Below are 25,481 nucleotides of genomic sequence, written 5' to 3'. Positions count from 1 at the left end.
TTCAGCACACGAGCGGCTGCGCTGTCTGCTGGCGCGCTATCAGATCGTCTTAATAAACATTTGCTGGAAACAATGGGCGTTTAACATTTGCGATGCGATTGCGAGCGCGATGTGTGAGGGATGCAAGCTTGCTATTATTGCCTCTGTCTTTATCTATCGGTTGCGCAACTGCCAATACACCCAATACACTAATAACATTTCATTGCACGAAGGTACTCTTTCGCTGGAATTGTGTTATTGTTTTATAAAGATTTATTTCAAGTTATTTGTAACGGGATTTGCATGCTACTCGTGCTATTTGTTTGAATAATGTAGTCTTGTACTGAACTATTTCTTAGTTTCAAATGAGGTTTGTGTTCTGTGAATGGCTCTTTTGACGATTATTTCTAAGTAATCTGTTTGTTTCAATGTCATGCGAATAAATCTTAGGACATACTTATAAAGTCAACCATACCACTTTATTTAAGTACGTATAAAGCAAGAAAATTTAGTTTATGGTTGAACAAAGTACAATATTGTTGTGGAAATTGTTCATCATATCCATCGTTAGCATACGTCAATACAAAGTGGGGCTGCAAATTGGAGTCGAGTAGCTTGTGGTATTTACCTATCCCGACAGAGATTGCGCGGGTTGGTATCTATGTTTTTTTTACTAACCTTGCCTATTATTTTTGCCCTACTGCTGAGCGAAGGCCTTCCTCTTCCTCCAAATATCCGCCTGTAAACCATAATAATAGTAACCTTCTCCTATCGTGTGGGTTTATATTACCTATTACCAACCTCATCAACCCTGGTGTCCCAGTTGTTATTGAGCCGCCATTCCCCTGATATGGCTCATGTAACCACTACGTACTTAATCATTAAGTAATAAACGGGATTAATGTCTTATCGTGTTTTACGAAGCACGGTTCGTCTTTCGGACAATCGGGTGATCAGTCTCTATTGTCCTAAGCAAACCTGGGATCACGGTGTGATTTTTGTGATATGTCCCCACTGGGGCCTCTGGACTGAGCCCAATGCTCAACGATTGGATCACGGAAGCCGGTAAAATAGTGATGTACTTACATTTCTTCTTGACGTTAGTGAAGAGCTGCGCGTCGAGCGGTGGGCCGCGGTGGTCAACGTCCATCAGTGGATACATCTTGTGCTCCATCCCCGGTGGGAACAGCCCCAGTGGGGAGTCCAGTCCGAACACTGAAATGGAGAGAGTTTTTGTTAACATTGGTATGTTATAATTTTACTTCTATGAACGGCTAGCTCGCCGGTGTATTTAAAGTGTTTGGTAATAACAAATGTTCAGGAGCTCCGCGATACAGGGTTTCCCTAGTGCGGGGTCCGCCAGTAATGTATACATGTTTAAATTGTTTGATAAATAAACATATTCCATTCTATTCTAATTGATGTACTAGGTGTCTGAGATGACATCTACGTATATCGGGTATATGGGTACGGTTGAAATTAGAATGTTTTGCCACAGTTTTATAAATAATATTTATCACTTGTAAGTTGAAGGGGACTGGCAAAAAATCTGCGTCGATAAGGAATTCTGGAAAAAGAGAGGGGAGGCCTTTGCTCAGCAGTGGGACATGATAGGCTAGAGAAAAAAAAGTGAAGTATTGATGGATGGCACTTTATTTGTTCTCTCTTGTATAAGTTGTTTTTATTACGTGTTTTGCTTGATTATTAAAACACATAATAACGGGTTCTTACCGCGTTTAAAGCAGGGATATGAGACTCTTTTGTTTGATTGTAAGTTATGTGTTATTCCGTGTTTTTGTTTTTATATTTCTTACTGTGTCCTTATGTAATATATCTCTTCGTCTTTCTTTTCTTCAATTGGTTTAAAAAGTATCGTTTAAAACCTTCTATACAAGTTTGTTTTCCGATTTGAAGAAAAAGCTTTTGGAGGAAAACTATCATCCATCTAAGCTTTATGGATTTTCTTTACAAGTGTTTAAGAACAAAACATAAACTGGGTACATTTTTAAGCAATTAATATTAATCAATGCTTGATTTGAGACGCATACAATGTATTGATGTCTGATTTAAGTAGTAAAACCAAACAGTTTTAGGTAGACTATGAAATCATGTTAAGTACCTATTTTATAATAAACATATTTACGAAAACAATTTACGAAGAGATTGAAAATACGGTTAAACAAACATCAATTAGCTCTTTGATGGTAATATTTGAGTTAAATAAGGAAAACCCGCAAGTTGAACGCATTACGCGAAGCTTGTATCGCTACTCGATACTAGATGGCGCTAGTTGTTACTAAACTTGTTTTTACGGAAAGTATTCGAAGCGGGTATCGGAATCTAAAATAAATATAAAAAAGAGTTTAGAGGCGTCACTACCTATATTTACATAAATAAATCAATTAAATATTTACTTCTTTTACAGGAACAAAACTATCTAGGTTTCCATAGGTAATAAATAATATATAAAACTCTTATTTGAATTCTTGTTTAGCTAGTGATCCTTTGTGAAATCTACTTATCGAGAATAATAACACATTATGGTAAGTACTAAGTCAGAATGTAGATATATTTGCAGTGAGAAAATGCGGAATATCTCAATTTTAAAGCCGTTTATCAAGTGGATTATCTATAAGTACATTTCGCATATTCTAGCGAATGAATTCCACTCGTACGTTATAGAATAGAACATCTTCTTTGCCTCTGTCTCCTTTGTACGTCTGCAGTTCGAGAACTGTACCGGTAAATTATATGTATTTCATTTTACTTAGAGATTTCTTGCTTGGTTGGGAATGAAAGCAGAATGTACGTACGTATTTTCTTCATTGTATGGTAGATCTATATAAGTAAGCTAAAGTTAATTTCGTGTTTGGATTAGGGTAAATGATGATAAGGAAGCCGAAGGGGTAGGCAAAGGTGTATTTAGTATAGTACTTACCTATATATCCACTCCGTTACTCAGTTATAAGTTATAAGGGAGGTATAAAATATATAGAGGGTGGGTTTTGGGCCTATTGTATGTAATTATAAAAGCTGTTACGGCCTCCGTGGTCCAATGGTTTGAGCGTTGGCCTCACGATTCGGAGATCCCAGGTTCAAATCTCGGTGGGGACATATCACAAAAAACCACTTTGTGATCCCTAGTTTGGTTAGGACATTACAGGCTGATCACCTAATAAGATGATTCGTGCTTCGAAAGGCACGTTAAGCCGTTGGTCCTGGTTACTAATTACTGAAGCGTTTAGAAATCTCACCAGTTAATTTAAAAGAATTGATTCGTAAAAAGTAGATTGACTAGGTTCCTTTTGCCACTCTAACAGGTGTAGGTAATTTTTTAGAGAAGCAACTGCCAATCGGACCTCTTCATTGCAGGTTACATCACACACACTATAATTGTTGCTATATAGTTATGTAGTGTGCACTATTGTGGATATTAGATTAGACCTGTACTCTGTATACTATAATTCTGTTATGTGTTATATATATTATCTGTTTGTGTACCTAATAAATAAAATAAAAACATGTTTTTAAACACATTTCTTCTCAGAAAACTACAGAGTGAATACTTAAGAGAGAGTAGGAGATGTAAATAAGTTTCGCGAGGTGTCGTGAGGTCCGTAGGAGCGACGAATCGATACTCCGCTTTATTGCGCCAGTACTCTTCGCTATAACCTGAGGACTCGGATAATCCATGTCGCCTAGACGCCATATACGTTATATTTCTTTTCTTTAAAAGAACGTCTAGGGCCCTGTGCCGTGGTTTTTCTCGCAGCTTCTTTTCCCCGGCTGTACTGGTTGTGAGAAGCTGCAGTAGTTTTAGGCGGTTGAGACGTTCGTTATGTAAAAAATGACGATTCAAAGTGTAACCATGTTACCTACTGAATAATTGAATTTGAATAATTATGAGTATCACCTTATAGTCTCTCTCTCTTCTATCGTGTGGGTTGTCAGGTGAATTGCCAACCTCAGCAAACGTTATTATTGAGCCGCCAAAGGCCCTTGACATGGCTCATATGACGACTACTTACTTAAGTAAGTAGTAACCGGGACCAACGGCTTAACTTAAAACCAAAGCACATTCTGATATGATTTTTTCAACAAACCTTTTTTTTTCTTTCAAAATTTCATTCACAGTAATATTTTGATTAGATATCAAATTTGTACATGGATTAAAACTAGCGTGTCTAACGCAAGGTATGGTTATTTTTCCAAAAAGGCGTTTACGTGTTTTGCTGTAAGGTGCCGATAGTTCGATTAGACTGTTGAGACAGTTAGATGTGTCCCCCACAGTTAAGACAAAGGTACTTACATCAATTTAAAGTAGGTAAGTGTAGTTTGCAAAGTTGTATTGCGGGCTATGATGAATAGTAGTTATTGCTGCTTAGCAATAAGGCCGCCAGATTATACTGTATCTATCAACATTTGTGTAAAATTGTTTTGTATGTTGTGTGCAATAAAGTATATTTGATTTGATTTAATTTGATTCTTTTTGGTCCTGGTTGAGAGGTTTTTTTGACGTGACTTATTGTATATTTATTAACTACTTGGCCGGATCCTGGTTGAGAGGCTACTCATTGTAGATATATTGCTATTTGACATTTGTTTGCTTGCGCGTTTATTTTTAAAATAAATAAATGCGCAAATGCCAATGCATTTGCGTATATAAAAATAAATGCGCAATATTGCTTTTTAGATGGAATTTAGAGGCTTCGATGTGGCCTTTTTAACCCCCCAAGTCTATTATGAATGTAGTATTATAATCTGTATACGTCGTCAGTCTGTAAGTCTGTATACGTCCCACTGTTGGGCATAAGCCTCCCCTCAACCTAAGTCTGAAAACGTCTAAACATATTATTATAATCGTAACCACACCCCGGACACCTCATACAAACAACCTCGTTTTACGCGACACTACATATTGACGTTTTCGTACACGCGCATCTGTATGTGTGACGTCTGACGCCATTTGATTGAAGAATAAAGTACGACCGAGGGGGGGGGGGATCGGGGGGGTTGACCTATCTCAGCCGCTGGCGGGGAGCGGAGACTCGCCGTTCTATACGTAGTTTTATTCCTTATTCTATGCCATAACATTAACGGAATGACTGCCTTTAGATGACTGCACAACCGTTTAACTGCTCTAACTGCTAGCTATGTACATAGATTATAAAAGTCGGCAGCGACACGGCCTGGCATTATGCCAGTAAATATAACGATATGTGGATACGACCACGAATGAAACTGCAGCGATTGGTGAATAGAATATTTACATGCTTGATAATCGTGTGACGTTAGTACCTACGTAGGCGAAATACAAAATTTTGAATTCAGTTTATCATTTAAACGGATGAGGCCTTGATATTTGCATGACAACCGCCTATTCTGAATTTATATAACAGAAACTGAAAGTGTAAATAAGACCATGACAACGTTATAGACGAACATAAATCGTTTTTTAAATAGCGTTTCCGAAAACAGATATTTTCCGTTTACACAAATCGATGACAAACGGTCGACACGCTTTCACGCGTTTATCTAGACATCGGTCTGTTTCTTACATGACTATTAACTAGGCCTAGATTTTATAGCCGTCGGATTATAACTAACGAACGGTCAAATCGTGTCACTCGTTAAAATTCTCGTTGCCGCCAAGGTATTTGCATAATTACTACAATCAATAAGTGCTTTCATATTGGGTGGTAATTGCGCAATGGCAAGCGTGGATTCACTGTTTATTAATTAAACATGTTTCATGTTCCATGTTGTTAATTTTGCTTTGTTTTTAACAACTATATAAACATGGATAGGCAGGCAAGTTGTTTAAAGATGAAGCATAAACATTTGGCAAGTTCTTTTACAACGAAAGACATAATTTTATGGTTATTTTTGTCAATTTTACAACTATATCAAACATTAGTTTGTCTCGAGATAAATCTTATTTATTTTTCTCTCGAGACTAGTATCAGTAATAAATAATAAACCGTATATATTATGTTATACATAAATATGACCCCTTGCTCGAATTCTGCGGCGTCGTAAAAGCTCCAAAAGTGTGAAACGATCCCAGGGCAACTGCTAGTAATATTTATAAGTTAAAACTTCTGTCTCTAAGGACGGTATTAATAAACTAACCTCAGCTGCAAGACTGCTCTCAAGATCGTGTCAATGTGACAGTTGTCATATAAAGACAGGGACTTGAGCATGGTCTTGAGGGCAGTCTCAGCTGAGATTAGTTTATTAACACCACCCTAACTGTAGCAGCTAATAATCATCTAACAAATCAATGCAGCATATGGTACGATTGCATAATTTTCCGCAGATCGGAAACCTTGTGGTCAATTAGAGTATCGGGTTCTAGTGACGCTTTCTAAATCCGTCGGGCCCACCCGACCATAGACAATAGTTTGCGACACTAAGGGGCGGTAACAGGTAAGTATGTCGAGAAAATAAAGTTGTTCTCCGATAGAATTCGTTCCGGTCGCACGAAAATAGAGGAAAAAAATAGTGAACAATAACTTTTATTTCGTAAATCTTAGTTTTACATACCCAGTTGTACCAGAAAGTAGTGCTTGAATATTGTGCTTGTTGATTTAAAACGGATACAGCGGAGTCACTGTGGTCCTGTGGTGCACCGGCTTGCTTTTCAAATGGGCAGCGCCGGTTCGAATCCCGGTACCGGACTTGCACCAATGAGTTATTAATTTATCTTAAATGCAGTTTTCACTAACACAGTTGACTCGACTATTATAGATGGCGATACGGCTCGCCACCTATCACGTTGGTCTAACAGAAAGCTCGGTGAGGTGTGGGTACTTAGTTCTTATTGCGATGGGTGTACTTTTTCCCACTGGGATTTAGTCGTGAGCTTATGTTATGATGCAAAGCGAATGCTTAAGCAATTATCTGTTAGTGAAGTGAGAGTGGAGGCTTAAGTCATTGAGATATCTTTTTTTTTTGAGTGCGTTGGGACCACGATCCGGCCTGGTCTAAAGCAGCGTGGTCTAAGTTGGAGCATACAAACTCAAATAGTGCCTATTCACTCTTGCCTTGAAACAACTCAAATTAAATGTATCGGAGAACAGAAAAAAAATAAAAAATTTGAAATTAACGTCTTTTATGTTACTGAAGACTCATTTGCTATAGTTAAATAAATGGCTGACCGCCATTCCGCCAAGTACGGAAAACTCGCCGTTTTCAATTGTGAATTGAGGTAAGTTAAATTATCGTGTTACCTAATTACCTCGATTTTTTAAATAAGTACCTACGCCATAGATTTTAGGGTGTCGAAAGGTTGATAGCGTTTTCCGTTCTAATATCATAATTAAGTATAGCATTTTATTATTCCTTTTTGGCTTGACCGCCTTAGTAGATACTAGTTTTCTAATAAATTCTTGTGTTGAAGTTGAGATAGCATTTGTAACATCAGAGGCTGTACTGCACGATGTAATATATATCGGCAATTAATATCAATAACAAGCGATGGGAGGACTTCGCTAATGATTGCAGCGGCCGAGGAAAGCTGCGGGCTGTCCACGACAAGCTTCGATTTAACTTATTTTACTAGCTTCCTGTTATTTGTTTATACATTCCGTTTTAAGTTGCAGGAATAAGAAATACAAATATACACAAAAACAAACTTCTAAAATCAATCGCCTACGACGCGGCAATAAAAGGAAAACTTCGCCCAAAAACATTATCGGAATCAAATTGGAAATGTTTTTGGTCATCTTCATAGTAAGTGGGTTAATCGGAGTTTTTGAACTAATTCGCTAGCTCAATCGGCACTTGGAAGTTGGTCGATCGATCGCGGCCCATATGCAACACGCGTCGAAATCGAAAGTCCCAACTTTGTTCGCAACTCAACCCTTCTGTACACAACTTGTCAAAGTTGCGTTCATTCATACAAAAGTTGGGGATGCACTGTCTCGCTCGCGCACGGGTCACGCATACGTGCGATGTCACTCACATGCGTGTCTGTCGTACTACGCGGGCGGGGAGGGCTAACGGTGAATGTGCGCGGAAGGGTGAGCCGCGGTGCGTATGTCGCGCGTCGATGACGTCACATGTTTACTGGAAGGGCCCATTCACACTTGCGCGGGCGGGCCGCGGCGCTCGAGGCCGTGTGGGAGTCGCCGTTGTCTATGGTCAGGCCGGCCGCGCGTGCCCGCCGTTTATTTTGCAACGAGATTTACAACTATAACTGTAAATTAACTTTATCAAGCGGAGCCGAATCTAGGTCGTATGGAATCAGCATTAATTATCGCTTTAATCTAATACCGATGTCGACTGTACGTACAATAGATCACATGATAGATACCGGTGCACGCCAAGGATACGACAGTAGGTAATAACGGACAAGAAACGCCATAACTATTAGAAAATAAAGCGTAATTAGGTTAATCTATTGTTTTAGTACTCGGCAATACGTAGTATCGATGTGGGGAACAATTAACGTGGAAAGAAGTCTAGGTCGAGTGAAGACTATCCTTGCATTGTTCGAGAGGATCGCGTGTTTAATATAAGTCCCCATTGCATAAATAATGTGGGGTGTTGGGCCGATGCAGCGGCGTACAGTAGCGTCTATGAGTAGACACTCGTACACCTTGAGGCGTCTGATTGCCGCAACGCAAAAAAACCTTAACGAGTCACGGATTTAATTTCAATAATTCAACAATGAACATGGATCTTTCTCATGACTAAGTGCCGCATGTGTGAATCATGCGATTATTATTTCATAACCCGAGGTAATTATAGAGTTTCCAAATTAGCGTTCTCAATAGTAATTGTAACAAGAACACATTAGTTGAATCACACACGGCCTGGGAACGCGCATACAAATGAATTACGACCTAACGTGTTAATTTCGTAAGCTCGCATCCAATTTGGTCTTTATCTATTGAAATGTATTTTCGTTAACTTTCCATGTAGCCGTGTGAAGGCGGGCCACTTTCTATTGTTTCTGAAGTCCGAAAGAGGCCGAACGTTCATTGTGTGAACGCAAAATAGCGAAGATGGGGCTTTAATACCAGACATCTCATTTTCTGAATCCGATGCTCGATTTATGGCACATGACATTCACACTCCAATTGGGATTGGCCATTGTTGTTTTAGAAAGTCCCGTTATCTAATTAGCTGATGATTTGTGAATATTACGTTGAAGGACCGCCCGCGGGGCGCTAAACGCATTGAGTGTGTGAACGGTCCGATAAATGACCTTGATTGCACTTCAATCTTTTATTTTTTTTATTCTTTATTGAGCTGTTCAGTTTCCAGTTATTAATTTTATGCTGTATTGTTTTCGTTGCATGACAAAACATTAAAAATACGTGTTTTGTGTAAGTTTCATTACGATTCAACGCTCAATGTTGGAGTGTCATAACATTTTGCTGAGTCGATGTCCCTTTTTAGAGATAAGGGGGGTTAAAATGGCCACTTCGAAGCAATTCATCTAAGAAAGCAATGTTGCAATTTGACATTTGCGCATATGAAAGTGAGTGCGCAATGCAAACAAATGTCAAATAGCAATATTGCTTTCTTAGATGAATTGCTTCGATGTGGCCATTTTAAACACCAAGGTTTAAATTTATTCTTTTTTCACTTCTATAAGTATCTATACACTTCTGTAAGTGAAAAAAAAATAGGTTTAAAAACCACAAAGCTACACAGTAGTGTACCTACTTATTAAAAAACTATACTTATGTCAAAAATCGTGTGCTTACTATAAGTAAGAATCTTATATCGTCGTAAGGCTCAGACTTCCAGACACAACAGTTAAGGACATTAATTAGCCTTTACGATAATGATGACACAGTTCAATATTTATATTTGGATATGAGTACCAAAAATAGCTGCAAATTCGAGCGACTTAATTAATTAATTAAATAATTAATAAAATTAATGGTTTCTCAACTAATTTCTTTTTCATAACAAAATTTGTAAATACCTACCTACGTACATACATACTAACGACTATTTGCCACAGGGGTAAGCAGAGACTACATGGGATTCCATTTGCTTCGATCCTGACATATTTCTCTGATATGATTCAGATTAGATCGTGCTAAACCTTTTCTAAGGACATTCCCACTTTGGTCAATGTACGTCCTTCTAGGTCTTCCTCTGCCAGCCCTGGCAACGATCTTTTTTCTATACCGCCTTTGTATTATCTATTATCCTAAAACATGCAGAAACTTGTAAAAACTTACGTATAAGGTCCGGTAAGAGCCTAATGAAAATGACTACTTGCCCTAATATGATTGTATAGTTTGCTGAGGTTGCAAGGCAAATCAATCCTATGCTGGGAGGTTTTCTGGAACCGTCTTTCCCTCAGCGATACAGCTTCCGATGTGGTAGTAGTTTTACAGCCAGTTATATGATATGTAATTTAATTTTTGACGTTCAAAAAGCGCTAACTACGTAAGCCAATTTTGAAGAATAAATATTTTTGAATTTTGTTACCCAGTCCCCTGCGGTTTGGTGCCACGTTGGAGAAAGGGTCTACAGTCTACTCGTATTGTTTGTGCTATATCATTATAATGTGATCTACATCGCTGATGGTCGGCTGACCAATTTTCTCACACGGCAAGCATTATGTGGTTTCTACAATTGTTGGCTTCTGTGCGCGCATCTTCGTAAAGTACGAAATACGAGAGGATTACGCTACTAAGTATTTTTGGATTCTGTTGACGAGGACTATAGTTGGCGTAGGTAACCCGTGGTAGCCCAGTTGGTAGAATGCTAACCTCTAACTTTGAGGTCGCAGGTTCGAATCTAGCACAGGCTTAAACCAATGATTGTCGAATTTGTTTTCGAATTCATGTTTGGATCATAAATGATTATCACGTGCTCAGCGGTGAAGGAAAACATTGTGCAGAAATCCACATAGGTACCCGAGAAATGTGTTTCGGATGTTAGTTTCCCTTCGCGGGTTGGAAGGTCAGACAGGCAGTCGCTTCTGTAAAAAACCGGACCTGTCAAATTTTCAGGTTAGGTGAGCGAACTCTGTGAAAACGGGATAACGCTAGGGAGATTATGATGAAAGTTCGGCTCTTGAAAACATTTCAATCCCATACTTTTAATCCTCAAAGTTCGTATACGCTTGGCTAACATATCGTTATTTTATTTTCATTAACTTATTACTATAAAGTCTCAGAAACTACGTGTGTGACGGGTGTGTAACGACTGCGGTCTGCAAAATCGATTCAAGATACGAGTAAATAAAAATCGATACAGTTATTACTATCGAATGTTAGCCGGCGACTTTCTCTGTTGTATAAGAAATAAAAATTGCTGTAATAATATGTGAATAGGTTATTTAACAATGTGTGAAATTACATCGATACAACTTTGATGAAGAATTTAATCGTTTCTTTTGAGTTGAGTTCTAAAATTGTACTTTTTATTAAAAATAAAACTTAGGTAAGTATTATTTAATCTAGACAGCGAATGTTATCAGATTTATTTAAAAAACTATATATCAAAATAAATGATTAATAGCAGTTTTGAAGTGATACTTTTTGGTCAGTTTCTTGAAATGAAATACCTACCTACTTCACAAAAAACACCATGGTTCGACTACGAGTATTATAGACGGCGATACGGTACAGTTCATCACCTTTCACGATGGTCTACTTAAAAATCTTGGAAGCGTACCTTATTCATCATCAACAGTTTATCTTCATCTTCATGAATTCATCTTGCGATGGATGTATTTGACTACCCATATTGGGAATAGTTATTTAAAAAATACGTTTTTGAGGAATTGAAATGTACTTTACGTAGATTTATCGTTTCACCATGTCATGCTTTTAATTATGGCTTATACCAAGTTATAGAATTAGCAATCATACTACTTACAGAGGGGACACACTCTGCCCCGCACCGATACCTACCACAGATTAGATAATCTCATATGAACAGTCATGAGCAATATAATGTACCCACTTTAGGACTCTGTCGCACTAACATATTTGACAGTTAGTGAGACTTACAGTTCAATTTGTTAAAAAAGTTAATGTGACATGGTACCAAAGTGTATAAATATTAATGCTCGTGACCGAACATGGAGGGAGCTTGAGTTACGCCAGGTCGCAGACAGCCTATCTCTGTAGAGACTTAGATAAGGTTGGTGGTGTCATGACACCCTTATAAAATTGCAGTGGCCACCCATGATCCAACCAGTCGCCCAGGGGTTGATCCCCATGCGTGAAGCTGTGATCATCAGTGATGTGCCATTTCCAAGAATATTTCTGTAGTAAAATCTCTTTAATATTAACTTATTACTGACACTAGCTGATTTTTTCTAATTGTTCTTTGTTGTAAGTATTCTTACCTGCCTAAAGATTAGGTTATAAATAACTATTCCTTTAGGAACGGAACAACATAGTACATTATATACTTCTGTATAAAGGCGCAGGAATAGTTGTGAAAACCTCGCGATCTAAGTTCCGTACCTTGGCGAAAACGAAAAGTGTCTAAGTACCTAATAAATCAATGTTTTATTGCTTCATAGTAAACTTAATAAAAAATGTATCTGTTGATCACAAATTAATGTAGTACAAACATAATTAACTGTTATCAATAACTTGATCACAAGCGGAGTTGTAATTATGAATTGTAAAATTACATAGTTACATACTTACCTACGTATATATTGAGTACGCCATCGTAATTTGGCTTACGTATGTCAAAGTTTTTGAATGTTTTTCCCGAAGGTTCAGAACATGAACATTTATTTTTTCTTTTTGTTTTGTTTTACGAAGTTTGATAAACTTGTTTTGCCTCACGCGTTATATAATGTTTTGTAAAAGAAATTGATCGAAACGTCTGTTTTGCATCTTTTAAGTAGGTAATTTTACGCAATTCGGTCCAGAAATGCGAACATAAAATTATATTCCTTATTTAATTTTTATATTTTTAATAAATTAGTCGGAAATAAATTTTATTATGAATCATAAGGCAAATCAAAACAATTCTGATTTTAAGCATTTCAATGTGAGCTTTATTATTAAAGCAATAAGTTTTAATGACGGTAACTGTCTGCACTGAGATATTTTCCTCAATATGTAATTCAGCGCAATCAACGAGTGCGGTTAAATAATAAAATTAATTTATAATCAGGAGACAGCAATTATAATGAGTAATATGTTGTGTAAATGCTCCAATTTCGATGTATTTGGTAAGAATTCTACGTACGTACTACTATGTACTTACCGGTGTAATGACTGGTTACTTGTACAAAGTTCGATATTGTTCGACAAACTCGATATGAGAAGAGCTTACTAATAATAGTTAGTTCTTTTAGTCCTATTGGTTGAAACTAAATTAATATGATATGAATAAAATAAGGAACTAAATTATACAGATAATAAGTTACGTGAGCGAAAACGAAAGTAGTTTACATCGAATTAAGTAGCTTTTGTTGTGATAACACATTCACATTGTAATTATTTATGTTGGAAAAAAGTTTATCATAACATGAATAACATTTAATAGACAAGGTTCTGTTCCTATCTATTTAAAAGCTCGGTGGGTAAACTAAAAGAAACACGCGCGAAACATTGGTAGCTAAGTACCTACTGGTTTGGTTTATTATGCAATTAGAAGTTTTAATATAATTTGCTTAAAGGTTTACGTCACATAGCCAGACAATCACGTTACTTCTAGTGACGACACCTCATTTGAGAACAAACGTATGTACACACATACATACCTACATAGTGGCAAACACATAAACCTCCTTTTTGTTGTAGTCGTAGTGACAGGTTAGGTAGCCTACCAACATCTAGATTTATCCATTATAGCAACTTTTGTGTTCCAAGATAATGTGCGTACCGTAAGCATGATTTTCTTAAAACTGCGTAGTGTTCCAAAAATAAAAATAAAGCAGGATTTACACATCGTACCCGCAGACCCCTAATCGAATAGAGGTGTGAATGTGTATCTCATTGACTGCATCGAAAGCGTATTGGCGCAAACGAGTTGATTGACTCTGAATTGTTATTTACGTGTGGTTGTGTGGTCGCGCTGTGATTGCTCCCGGCGCCTACGACTCACTTCCATCACTCATAACGTGACTCATACGTGCCACTAATGTGGACTACCATTCGTAATACAATTACCAAGAATTACGCAGCCATTAAACATTTCCGAGTACAGTTTTTAACTAATTTGCAATATTGCAAAATAATGCGTTAATTAATCATCGCCTTATGAATGAATCCTAAGCGAAAACATTGTTGTTTTCATTCCGGTTTTTAAGCTTAAAAGACAGTGATACATTCAGCCTTGTCGAAAGCCGCGAGCTTCGAAAATTAGTTTTTATCGTCGTTTTGTTTCGGAAGTCACGTTCATAATAACACGCACGCTACCTACATGTAGGCATGTGGTCAAGATAAGTTCTTGCAACCAAATTGTGGTTTCCCGTTCTTTGTGCCACTGCCGAAACTTTATGATCGCAGGACCCGTAATCTGATTTCGATTTCTTGCCGCCTTTTTGTGGCAAAAAGTAAAGTCCAATGTTAGAGTTGAGGCTCCCATCGCATCGTTTTTCATCGTATTACCAACAAAGTTGTCTTGTATCAAAACAAAGCTATTTACGAAGCCGTTTCACGTGGTTCGCGGAAAGATTTTATATTTCATGATAAGTTATTCGTGAAAAGACATCCTATTTTTTCGTTGTTAGTAACAGAGACCAATTTTTATCTCTACGTGATATTTTATGTCGTATTATTGCCGAGGTTCAAACTAGCTGTTTTTTACAGAAATCATTTTTGATTCCGAGAACCGTTTTAGCCAGCATCACGCGTCCGATTAGACTTCAGATCAAATATAATTTGAGAGATTCGCGGACAAAGCGCTGCGTGTTCGATAATTTTATATGTCGCACTTTTTGGTCGCGTTTGGCTCCGTGGGCTTCGATTTTAATTGCTTTCTAAAGTCCATTCGTCGCTCGATTCCCATGACGGTCTCTGTGAAATTGACTAGCACACGTAGATGCATGACATGTAGTTTTTTCGTGGCGTTTTTTTTGTGTTTTATCAAGAGAGAGATCTGGTGTATGCGCCGCGCATTGTCCGCAGTGAGAGGCCGAGCGCGGTCGGGTTTTAGAATTCGACTCGTGATCTTATTTCTGTTTCCATTCACAACACTCATTCAAATTTCGAATTTTACGGATGGAATCGATTGTGACGTGTGACGAGGACACATCGCTACCGTCGAAGGTGAAAGGAGCGCGTGTGGGGGTGAATGGGTTATGGAATATTAATTACCCGCGCCACGGGTGCGCGGCGGGGCGATACCATCACGCATGGACATCAATCTCGGACGGATACGTCGGCACCTCTTTATCGCGAACAAAAAACCGGACTTTTCTCATGGGGAGCACAATGGCGGGCGAGCATCTCACTAGTTATTAAATTCGTATAAAATTAATTGTAATGTGTGATTCGGTTCGCGTGATGGGAACGGGGTAACAGTTAGTTATTTATGAGGCCCGCTCGGATCGGCAACTGTATTAGCATAGAAGCTCGTGGCTTTTGTTTACACGACCGAAATCGTGTAGGTTTTTTTTTGTCGAAGATAGTAGCTGTAACTACTTAGCATACATTAAATATGTAGGTATACATCTGAACGATATGTGTAGGTACTAATAAATTCGAATCGATTCGCGATGAACTTAATTTGACATGGACCATTCTTCGGCGAAATAAATAGTTACAGCATTAATCATACCATAAAGGTAATAAAGTTAGGGTCATAAAATCTAAAGGTAATACTTAAATGTGTCGTAGCCTTGCAATATAAGTACTAATTGACTACAGTTCCCTTTTGACTTTCAAATGACTTATATGAAGTGATGTGCCCTGGAATGTAAAAAGGCTCAAAATTTGCTTTATTACCTAACCTTTAGACAGATAAGACCAGAGTACAAGGAAGAACAATTTGAAAAAGAATAGAAGCCGGTTCTCACTCAATACAAAAATTTAAGATTTAAGAGACAGGTCTGAGGGTGCCAGTTGGCGTGAATCTCGGCTCAGGGCGTCGTCCGAGGGGGTTTATATAGGAATAATAACAACATAAAGATGGCGGTCGGTTGTTTGAAAAAGGGAAAACGTACAAAATTATAAAACGTTTTAAATAAACAAAGGTAAACAAATATAATCGTTTCCTTCATGTCCCATCCCACATATTATTAAAAATATGAATTATCCGAACAGAGCCTTTAAACTTGTCTAATAAGCTCGAGTGAATATAATATGTAATTATTGCAGAACATGATTTAAACCTGTAATGAAATGGAAACATAAAGGTATTTGAAAGCGACACTGCACCGTCATACTTACTTAAACATTAAAATAAATTACCTTTAACGTAACGAGGAAGTATTATGACACGACGTGTTCTCCTTTAGGTAAATGAATATTAAATATCTAGGTATCTATCAAAACGTTATTTAATGAATAATTAGGTAACAAAAAAAAGGTTAGGCATTCAAAACTGATTGCAAAATTCAACATAAAACGGGGGGGGGGGGGGGGGGGGGGGGTTCAGTTTGTATGAAGCTTGTTTCCAGCCCACCCCGATAATGATTACGGGCGTGATTTGCGTCTACCTGTACTACGTAAAGCAAAAGAAAATCATAATAATATGTCGAAATCACTTTGTGAGTCTGTCCTTTGTTTGGTAAGCAGTTTTCAGGCTTGAATCACCTGATTGTCCGAAAAAGTAAGATTATTCCGTGCTTCGGAGGGCACGTTAAGCCGTTGGTCCCGGCTATTAGCCGTAAAAACACCTCCACCAACCCGCATTGGAGCAGCGTGGTGGATTATGCTCCTACCCCCTCTGGTTGATTGAGGGGAGGCCTGTGCCCAGCAGTGTACTACGTAAAGCAAAAGCAAATCATAATTCTGTACCGTCGGTGAAAAGTAATACAACTCGAGTTGTATCACTTTTGAGTTATTAGCACACACTTCATGTTCAAAAAATTCTCTTTCTTTCTGTCTAATTCTCGTAACTGTAGCTATTATAAATACGGAGATAATTTTTGTGTCTAGTGATATAAGTACTGTTTGTGAAGGATTCATGCTGTTATAACACGTGTAACATAATTCATCTTAACTTGCATTAAAGTGAAATGAAGATTTTCACTAAATATTTTGGTGTAAGTAAATGCAACTCAACATATATTAAAATACACGCAATCCTTGAATTCTCACAGTCCGTGTTTAATGATATAATTTTAGTTGTAACATCAAACACCAAATTTATTTTTTCGTGAAAAGTAATATAAATTAATATATATCAAAATATTTCAGAAAATACGATCTTAGATATCAATAACGTGTCGTGTATAATGATACATACAAGTTCGATTCCATGCGCCACCAGTGTGTATCCTAGGGTGACCTCCGCATAAACCTGTCTATGGGAAGACATTTTGTCTAGAACCACAGCAAACCATATCTGATCCGCATTGCGAATGGGTATAGGTTAAGTTAGTACTTCAGACCAAACCGTGTTTTTTCTCTTTCTGCTATAACAACCTTGTAGTACTTAATTACAGTACCTCAATAAGTTGTGGGTCCTGATCATGGCGTCGTTATCACCATGGCAGGGTTAGTCAAGAGGTATTTGAGATTTGTCATAACTGTCGTTAGTCTCCTTCCCTTAGCTCGAAGCATAGCTGTTTTACATAGTTTTCTTGATTACATGCAGGTTAAGCGGTGGCAGATTGAACGCTGCCTTCATTGCTAAGGAGGTTGTAGACGTGAAATAATGGCTCCAAATATTATCGAGCTCCAATTAATATGCAAGCCATTCAATACACGCTGGTTAGATCTTTTATGCAAGCGCCGGTAGTGGTATTTTTGAACCTACACAGCCGTAGATGACAGCTCGGCATCGGCAGCATCGGGATCTGCCACATCTTCTCAAGAGAAGATTACCAGTTTCTCAAACACGTTGAATGGTGTAAATTTGTCGAGCTTCCTCATTTTTATAAAGGGAATAACTGCTCTGAACTCTTGAGCACCACAAGTAATATTTGTTTTCTGTATTTTGATTACATAAGAGAGAATTACGCACAGGACTGTGAAAAATGGAAAGAGGAAGGGGAGGCCTTTGCCCAGCAGTGGGATCTTGTAGGATAGATTAGATTAGAATAAATAATTGGCAACACTACGGGCACAACCCCTTAATTAAACCAGGTCACAAAGTTTGTAAAAATCCCAGGAGGTATTTGAGCTTCTGAAAGGAGTTAGTTGGCTTACATAGTCAATAAAAGCACGCATAATGGACCACTTGTGTTTATGCGGAAAACTGAGTAACTGAGCCCATTAAAATAACATTACATATGGGACATTCGAGTATTCATTGAGTCAAGTCAGGGGCCTATGGCGGCTCAGTTATAACCCTGACACCAGGGTTGATGGGGTTGGTAATTCACCTCACAATCCACACGATAGAAGAAGAAGAAGATGGGACATTTGCCCATACATGTTGTGCCGACCCCACCTAGAGTGAGATAAGGGCAGGAGGATGATGATGATATAGTGGGAAGTTTTCCCACTTCACAATAGTGGTCCATACGCGAGGATACGCGGAAAGTCCCCCACGTGTGCTTACGTGTAGAGTTTTGCGGAAACGAGCTCATTTAGCTTAACCATAACAGACCATGGTCCATGGTGGTCATGGTCATGGTCTGAGGATAGCCCTGTGTAACCTATAGGTTTGGAGGTGAACCAATGATCTTCATTTTCACTACCTATTCTCATCGTCAACATTGATTCGACTCCGTTTATCGTTCTGTCAATGTTGCGGGCTACCATTAGACCGGGAATTTTGATAATTCGAAATATCGAATTTTACTTTACTTTAGGGGATTTTGATTGTGGAATGAGTTGTGATCTTTTAAATAGTTTCAGCAAGAAAGAAGTAACACTTACCGGTTTGTGTGATTTTGGTTTAAAAGTACGTAGGTACATCACCTTTATCTCCTGGCAATACTGCCAGGCTAGCCCGAAACATTCCTAATGACTAGTCTTAATATGATTCCTCTTACCTTCATTTGTTAGGGGTGGAAATATTATCATAATTGAATTTGTAAGATTTTGACTGCAAAAATGAACCAAAAGTGGTTTTGATTAGGGGCGTATTGTAGTGGACAAAATGTGTTTGTAGTGGGCAGCAGTGGTGGTTTTGACCGGTTATTTATGAGTTTTGAGAGTAAAATCATAACAAAACCCTCCTCCTCCTCTAACATGATGGACTAATGTTATGGGCGATAGGCTGATCCCTTATCACCATAAGGTTCATCATATCCATCTTTGGAATTCGTATCAACAGTGGCTGCAAGTTGTCTTTGATTACTTGTGGCTCTGCCCACCCCATTAGGGATTACGGGCGTGAGTTTATGTATGTTTATGTATGTATGTAATCATAACAAAAATATCTTATTATCGTCACCTTACACTATATATACGTGTACCATCTTTATATGTATTTATTATTAGAAATTCGTAAAAACATGTATCATTTTACACAATAAAACCGAAAAAATAAGTCATGTTAAACCACTTGACACAAATTCGTTATAGTTTATCGTTTGTGTCAATTGATATAAGTTACGTTTCTTTACTTTTTAAAGAAAATAAATAGAATTTTGCCTTTCTACAACATTATGAAATAAACTTTCTTCCAAGACATTTTGTTTTTTGTAGAATAAGACTGTAAAATTAATAATTGAAATATGATATATCAACGATGACTTTTTTATAGTTATGTGTGTAAAAAGGTATAAGTAGACTTGTATCAATTTACACAATATAAAAGTTGGTGTCAACTGATACATGTAATTTATTTTGATCCTCTACCATTTCTGTTTAGGTTCTAAATATAACTAAATATTAAAAAAGAAACCTTCCATCATCACCTATCGACACATCTAACTTCTGTTCCATTATTCCTTATAAGTCGCGAGCTAGAATATTTTTAACTTTAAACTCGATTTTCTCAAAACTTGAATTTTGGACTTGTATTACTTTTCACCGACGGTACAGAATTATATTCAATTCTGCGTAAATAATGTTTATATCTCATAAAAGTTAAGGTGGGTACACACATTACCGCCGCACACCGCTTCTCATGCTATGTGTTATAAAAGCGTAGCCTCGCCACGATTAAAAAAAAGACGGTACTAAGTGACCAACTGAATAAAGATATTTTTGAGTTTCAGTATGAATATGAAGGTACATATTACGAGGCGTGCGGTGCATGGTGTTCGGAGCACATGCCTCGCAATGTTTGTATCTGCCTTTAGAAGTAATGCGTATCTAACCTTAGCAATAATCCCGCCGTTTTTAATGTATATCTCTAGTGGCAATAAAGTTGGAAACTAGATGGTAACTGTCAGCTATGATTGTATCCTAACCTACATACGATCTTCCTGACATCGCTACGCGATTCCTGCGATATCGCACTCATATCGTTAGCGATTTCGCCTATCGATCGTGCTGTGAAGGAACAGTGGGAACATCGTTAAGATTTAGGATATTGTTAGCCAAAACCATACTCAACCTGATTCTAATACTTATCTTCAATTACTTATAGTTTAAAAAGTGTTTTTATCTATACAAACAAGAGGTTTTTTACCTAATAAAAACGTATTGTATATCGTTTGGCCCATAATTCTTACTTTGAGAGGCTGAGCTGCGGCTTCAGCGCTAAAGGAAAACATCGTGAGGAAATTCACATTCGGAGGTGTGTGACCTAACCTGTATTGGACTGGTCAAACCTTTAGGTTAGGTAAGCGGACCCTGTGAAAACGGGATAATGCTAGGGAGATGATGATGAATATTTTTAAAGAAATTTCGGACATATTAAGCAGTTTTAATCATTGTTAACAGCCTCCGTGGTCTAGTGGTTAGAGCGTTAGGCTCACGATCTGGAGGTCCGGGTTCGATTCCCGATGGGGACATTGTCGAAATCACTTTGTGAGACTGTCCTTTGTTTGGTAAGGACTTTTCAGGCTTGAATCACCTGATTGTCCGAAAAAGTAAGATGATTCCGTGCTTCGGAGGGCACGTTAAGCCGTTGGTCCCGGCTATTAGCCGTAAAAACGCCTCCACCAACCCGCAGTGGAGCAGCGTGGTGGAGTATGCTCCATACCCCCTCCGGTTGATTGAGGGGAGGCCTGTGCCCAGCAGTGGGACGTATATAGGCAGTTTATGTTAATCATTGTTAAGTCCTTTGAAATTATAGGTACTTGCAAATTTACTTAAAAATATATATTAATTATTCCGCTTAAAGTCATGCGTGAGCTATAAGCTTGTCGCTCTAGATGCCCGTTTAGTGCCTATAAAGTTAGGAATCGATAGTGCTACGCTTTGGTTCCGTGGCACTGGCTCTAAAACTTTTGCAAATTGTACCGTAAAGTAACCAAGTGAAAGTGGGCCCTTGTGCGTTCTAGACAGTGATGTACCGACTATGGTAAGCGGATTACAGATTTAAATAGCACCTTTAAAAGGCAACATTATTCTTGTCCAACTAGACTCTGCTGTGTATTTGAAGTGACGTATCCTACCTACGGGGTTCATAATTATGTTTGATATTAACTGTCCGTTTGTTGGTTTTTCATTCAGTAGATTTTAACAGAATTACTTTATTGCACGGGGCTCTCAATTTATTTCAGTGCAATCTAAACGGATTATTTACCAAGTTTTGGAGTCTAGTCTATGATAGTATATCTATAGATACCTCATCATCATCATTCTCCATTTTTGTCTATCAAAGGCCAATTCTTTCACTTCCTTATAAGACACGACGTTTACCTTCTCTTTAATCTGTTTCATGTAAGCTCTTCTTGGTCTTCCCCTTCCTCTTTTTCCTTGTAGCTGATGATGATGGTGTTTTTAAGAAAATTGTCGTGTAGTATTAAGTGACCAATAATCTCGCCTCTTCTGTCCTCAATAACTCTCAATATTTGCTTCTTTTCCCTTACTCTTACTAGCACTTCCTCATTTCTAACCCTATCTGTCCAGCTTATAACAACTTATACTATAGATAACCTAAAATAAATGCTTATGAGATATCATAATTTAGCACGAGACGAAAATATTAAAGGAGTTTATTTCTATGGCTCGCTTTTATGCTTATGGCTCGGCCTCGCATTCTTTGGTAATACGCTAATACCAGTAACTGCAACACAAAACTGAACTAAAGCATTGACTTTCCTAAATTATTATGTATGTATTCGATACTAAATCCCGAAACACCTTATGCGAATACATTGGCAAACGCTAAGCGATATCACACCCGGCGGTGGGCGTTCTATAATGATATGCAGAATAGTGTAACAATAATTTATGTGAACATTTCTATCTGGGCAATTTATTTAGCAGGTGACTCGTGAAAGGTGAGAGCTGATTCGTGAGCGGTCTACGAGACACACGGACGTTGTGTCTTTTATGTATGCATGGGATAATGTATGTAGGTATGTCTGGCATACGTATGTGCACATTTGAAACTTCAAAAGCTTGGGTAGATTTTCATATAGCTATCAGTATAGATATAATAAAAATGTAGATATAATTAAACTGAAGCTGTATTTATTTGGACGCCCAGGGCTAATTTTCAAGTTTTTTCTTGTGTCATCCCAACAGGGCAAGAAGATAATTGCATTGTACAGTCAATATGGCACCTTGACATATTAATATTTTTGTCCTTTAGTGAGACTTCAAATTCAATTTATGAAATGACTTATTGTGACATGGTTCCAAACTGTACACAACATTTATGCGTGACTATTGTACGTCAGCTTCCACGTTACCTCAGACATATTCTTCAAGTAGGTATTTATTTCATAATTTACGAGTTCTAAAGCATGATATACGATCTCCTTTTTTAAAACGAAGCTTCTTTCTCTGGCACCTAATCAATAAGGCTATTAATTTTATTACTCGCTTGTTTAAAAACCCTTTGTAACTCATCGACAACCTCTACGACCAATTAAAGTCACTTATACATAATAACATAACATATCTGCGTGTTGGAGCGTTAATTATATATAACCAGCCATTGTTACGGGTTTTTGTGTGGCCACATGACACTAGCACGTGTGTCCAAAGCTATTATAAGAATTATAATAATTTATACTAGCAATGGCGCCAGAAAACACAGATTTTTTTTATTTTCTTCATTGTTTTTTTTAAGAAGTTATTAGTAAATTGAAAGTGGACAATATAAAAAACTCTGATATGGCGCCAGATAATGACATAAAGACAATGCAATTTTGCAATTTTTAATTGCATTCTTAATTTGAAATTAAAGGCTGCCAGTTTGATTTTCGATTGAGTAGCGGCGTTCCAAACAGCAATTTTTTTACTTATTTGTGAATGAAACCTTAAGTGATGACGTGTGGCTGAAATTAGGGTTTTTAATTGGCTTCTTATTTTAAAATTGAAGACTAGGTACATATTGGTTTGATTTTAGAAGCGAGTAGTCGTTTGATTTTCTAAGCATTTCTTTTTTATTTTTCGGGTTTATGCTACAGCTACGATTAATCATAATTAAAATGTTTCAATATTTTACCTATAAAGGTTTTTCTGAAATGACGTCATCTTTTGACAGTGATACTTGACATGAGTTGAGACACCTCTTGCCAAAGTGGCGCCAACTAGTGGCGTAAATTTTCGTAAAAATCCTCATTGAGAATCAAAATGTGAAAAGAAGAAAGATTTTATATTCTATAACATAAGCTCACGACTATATTCCCAACTGGGCTAGCCAGAGGTACATCGACCGCAAAATGAACTGAGATTGAGTGCGAACGTATCACCATCACCAAGCATTTTTAAGAAGTAATTAGCGTTAGATAAATATTTTTAATTTCTTTTGGTGCATGGAGATTTAGATTTATGCCAATTGGGTAGTTTCGCAGGCCAAAGATAAATTATAAAATTCTGATGAATCAAGACACATCAAAAGGTGACAAAAAAGTCTCCTTTTTTCTATGTATTACTTATTATATACTTATTTATTAATAAATTAAAAAAAATAATTAATAAAAAGTGCGACATTTTGTCACGTTTTCTGTGACGTCACAGGTTGCTTTTTGATTTGAATTCCGTAGTAATTTGGTGTTTTGACGTTTAGTAAAAAGTAACTGGTTTGACTAGTTGGAAACTACCCTGTTATGCCATTCTATAAAATACCTCATTATATTAGCTACTTGGCTCTAAATGTCTATTAATGTTAATCTTTAAATTATGTTACAAGATAGTATAGAAGACGCGACCAGATGTTGCAGGGTAGACAGTAGACACGGCAAGGTGCGACACAAGTAGGTCACTGACGGCGATTGAATGTAAATGCGCGCGCTTAGGCTATCCTTGCTACGGTGCGCATAAATAAATGGAGATATTGGATAACATTTTTTGGAATTTTCGCATACTTAGTCGTAAAACCGACTACGGGATTATGCTCTAACCAACATATCAGCTGATAACATGCTGTCATATTATAAATTTAATCACATCAATTTCAGGATTTATATACCAACCAAGGCGAAATTTGTCTGTGAGATGGTTTCTCTTATTACTTACTTAAGTAATATTATTATTTCTAAGTATATGGATAAATACATCTTTAAAAAAACTGTTGTTACAACACTCGTAAACATTTTGCAGTAAATAAGCAGTAGTAGTAGTAGCAGTAGGGGTAGTGTGGTAGTTTTTGTAGTAGATTTTTTGGGTTTAGGTCCAGTATTATTCCTTATTCTATTGTTTAGAGTAAATGGTTTTTTCCTAAAGGATTAAATTAGGGAGGAGGATGAGCACGAAGGTTATCAAGTATTGAGAGAATAAATAAATAAAATAATTTGATTACCTTCCACAACCTTAATATTTATTGTCGCTAAAGAACGGACGACCTCAATTAGTCCTTTTTACAGCTTTAATTTATTTAGAGTTCAAATAGACAATAGGTAAGAGGAAAAGATTGTATCTATGACTACTGCTTATCAAACTTCACATGGCTAAGTGAGAAAGCTCGCCATTTATCTAATAATCTAATAATATCTAATAAGCTGTAAAATAGCAAAAAAATGGGTCTCCAAATTCAGTATCAAGATTTTCGTTCTGTTGTACGAGAACAAAAGATTCACACTTTTAATTATTATAGCTTATATAAATTGAATTAACTATATATTTCAGAAATGTTATTTGACTTGTTCTGTTATCTACATAAACCTAGTTTTTTTTTCAATGGTATTCAGCAATTATTGTAGACATTGTGGTAGTAAGCAAGCAAATAAGTATACTGCAAGCAATGGTAATAAGCATACTAATTGTTCAAATATTTTTCATCTGTTTTCCATTTGTCCACATTTGACCGTCACGCGTGGCGAGCGTCTTCACCCTTGCGTGCGCGACGGCTCGCTTCGTGCCAATGCCGCGGTGCGCCGGCGCAAGTTTTTGTCGCTTTTCATGCCACCCTTCAAGGCTGCG

General features: G+C 37.4%; 1 protein-coding gene across 1 annotated transcript in view; it reads right to left on the bottom strand.

Annotated features, from left to right (window-relative positions):
* Positions 1-25,481, bottom strand: part of LOC126373983 (protein jim lovell) — a 37,385-nt gene that overhangs the window by 5,717 nt on the left and 6,187 nt on the right. The window contains exon 2 of the mRNA XM_050020412.1: positions 1,066-1,194. Coding sequence (XP_049876369.1) covers positions 1,066-1,194 — 129 coding nt within the window. The remainder of the gene's footprint in view (positions 1-1,065; positions 1,195-25,481) is intronic.

Source organism: Pectinophora gossypiella, chromosome 16, assembly GCF_024362695.1.
Source record: "Pectinophora gossypiella chromosome 16, ilPecGoss1.1, whole genome shotgun sequence".
Taxonomy (NCBI): domain Eukaryota; kingdom Metazoa; phylum Arthropoda; class Insecta; order Lepidoptera; family Gelechiidae; genus Pectinophora; species Pectinophora gossypiella.
The sequence above is the reverse complement of the archived record's forward strand: the minus strand, read 5'-3'. Positions and strand labels throughout refer to the sequence as shown.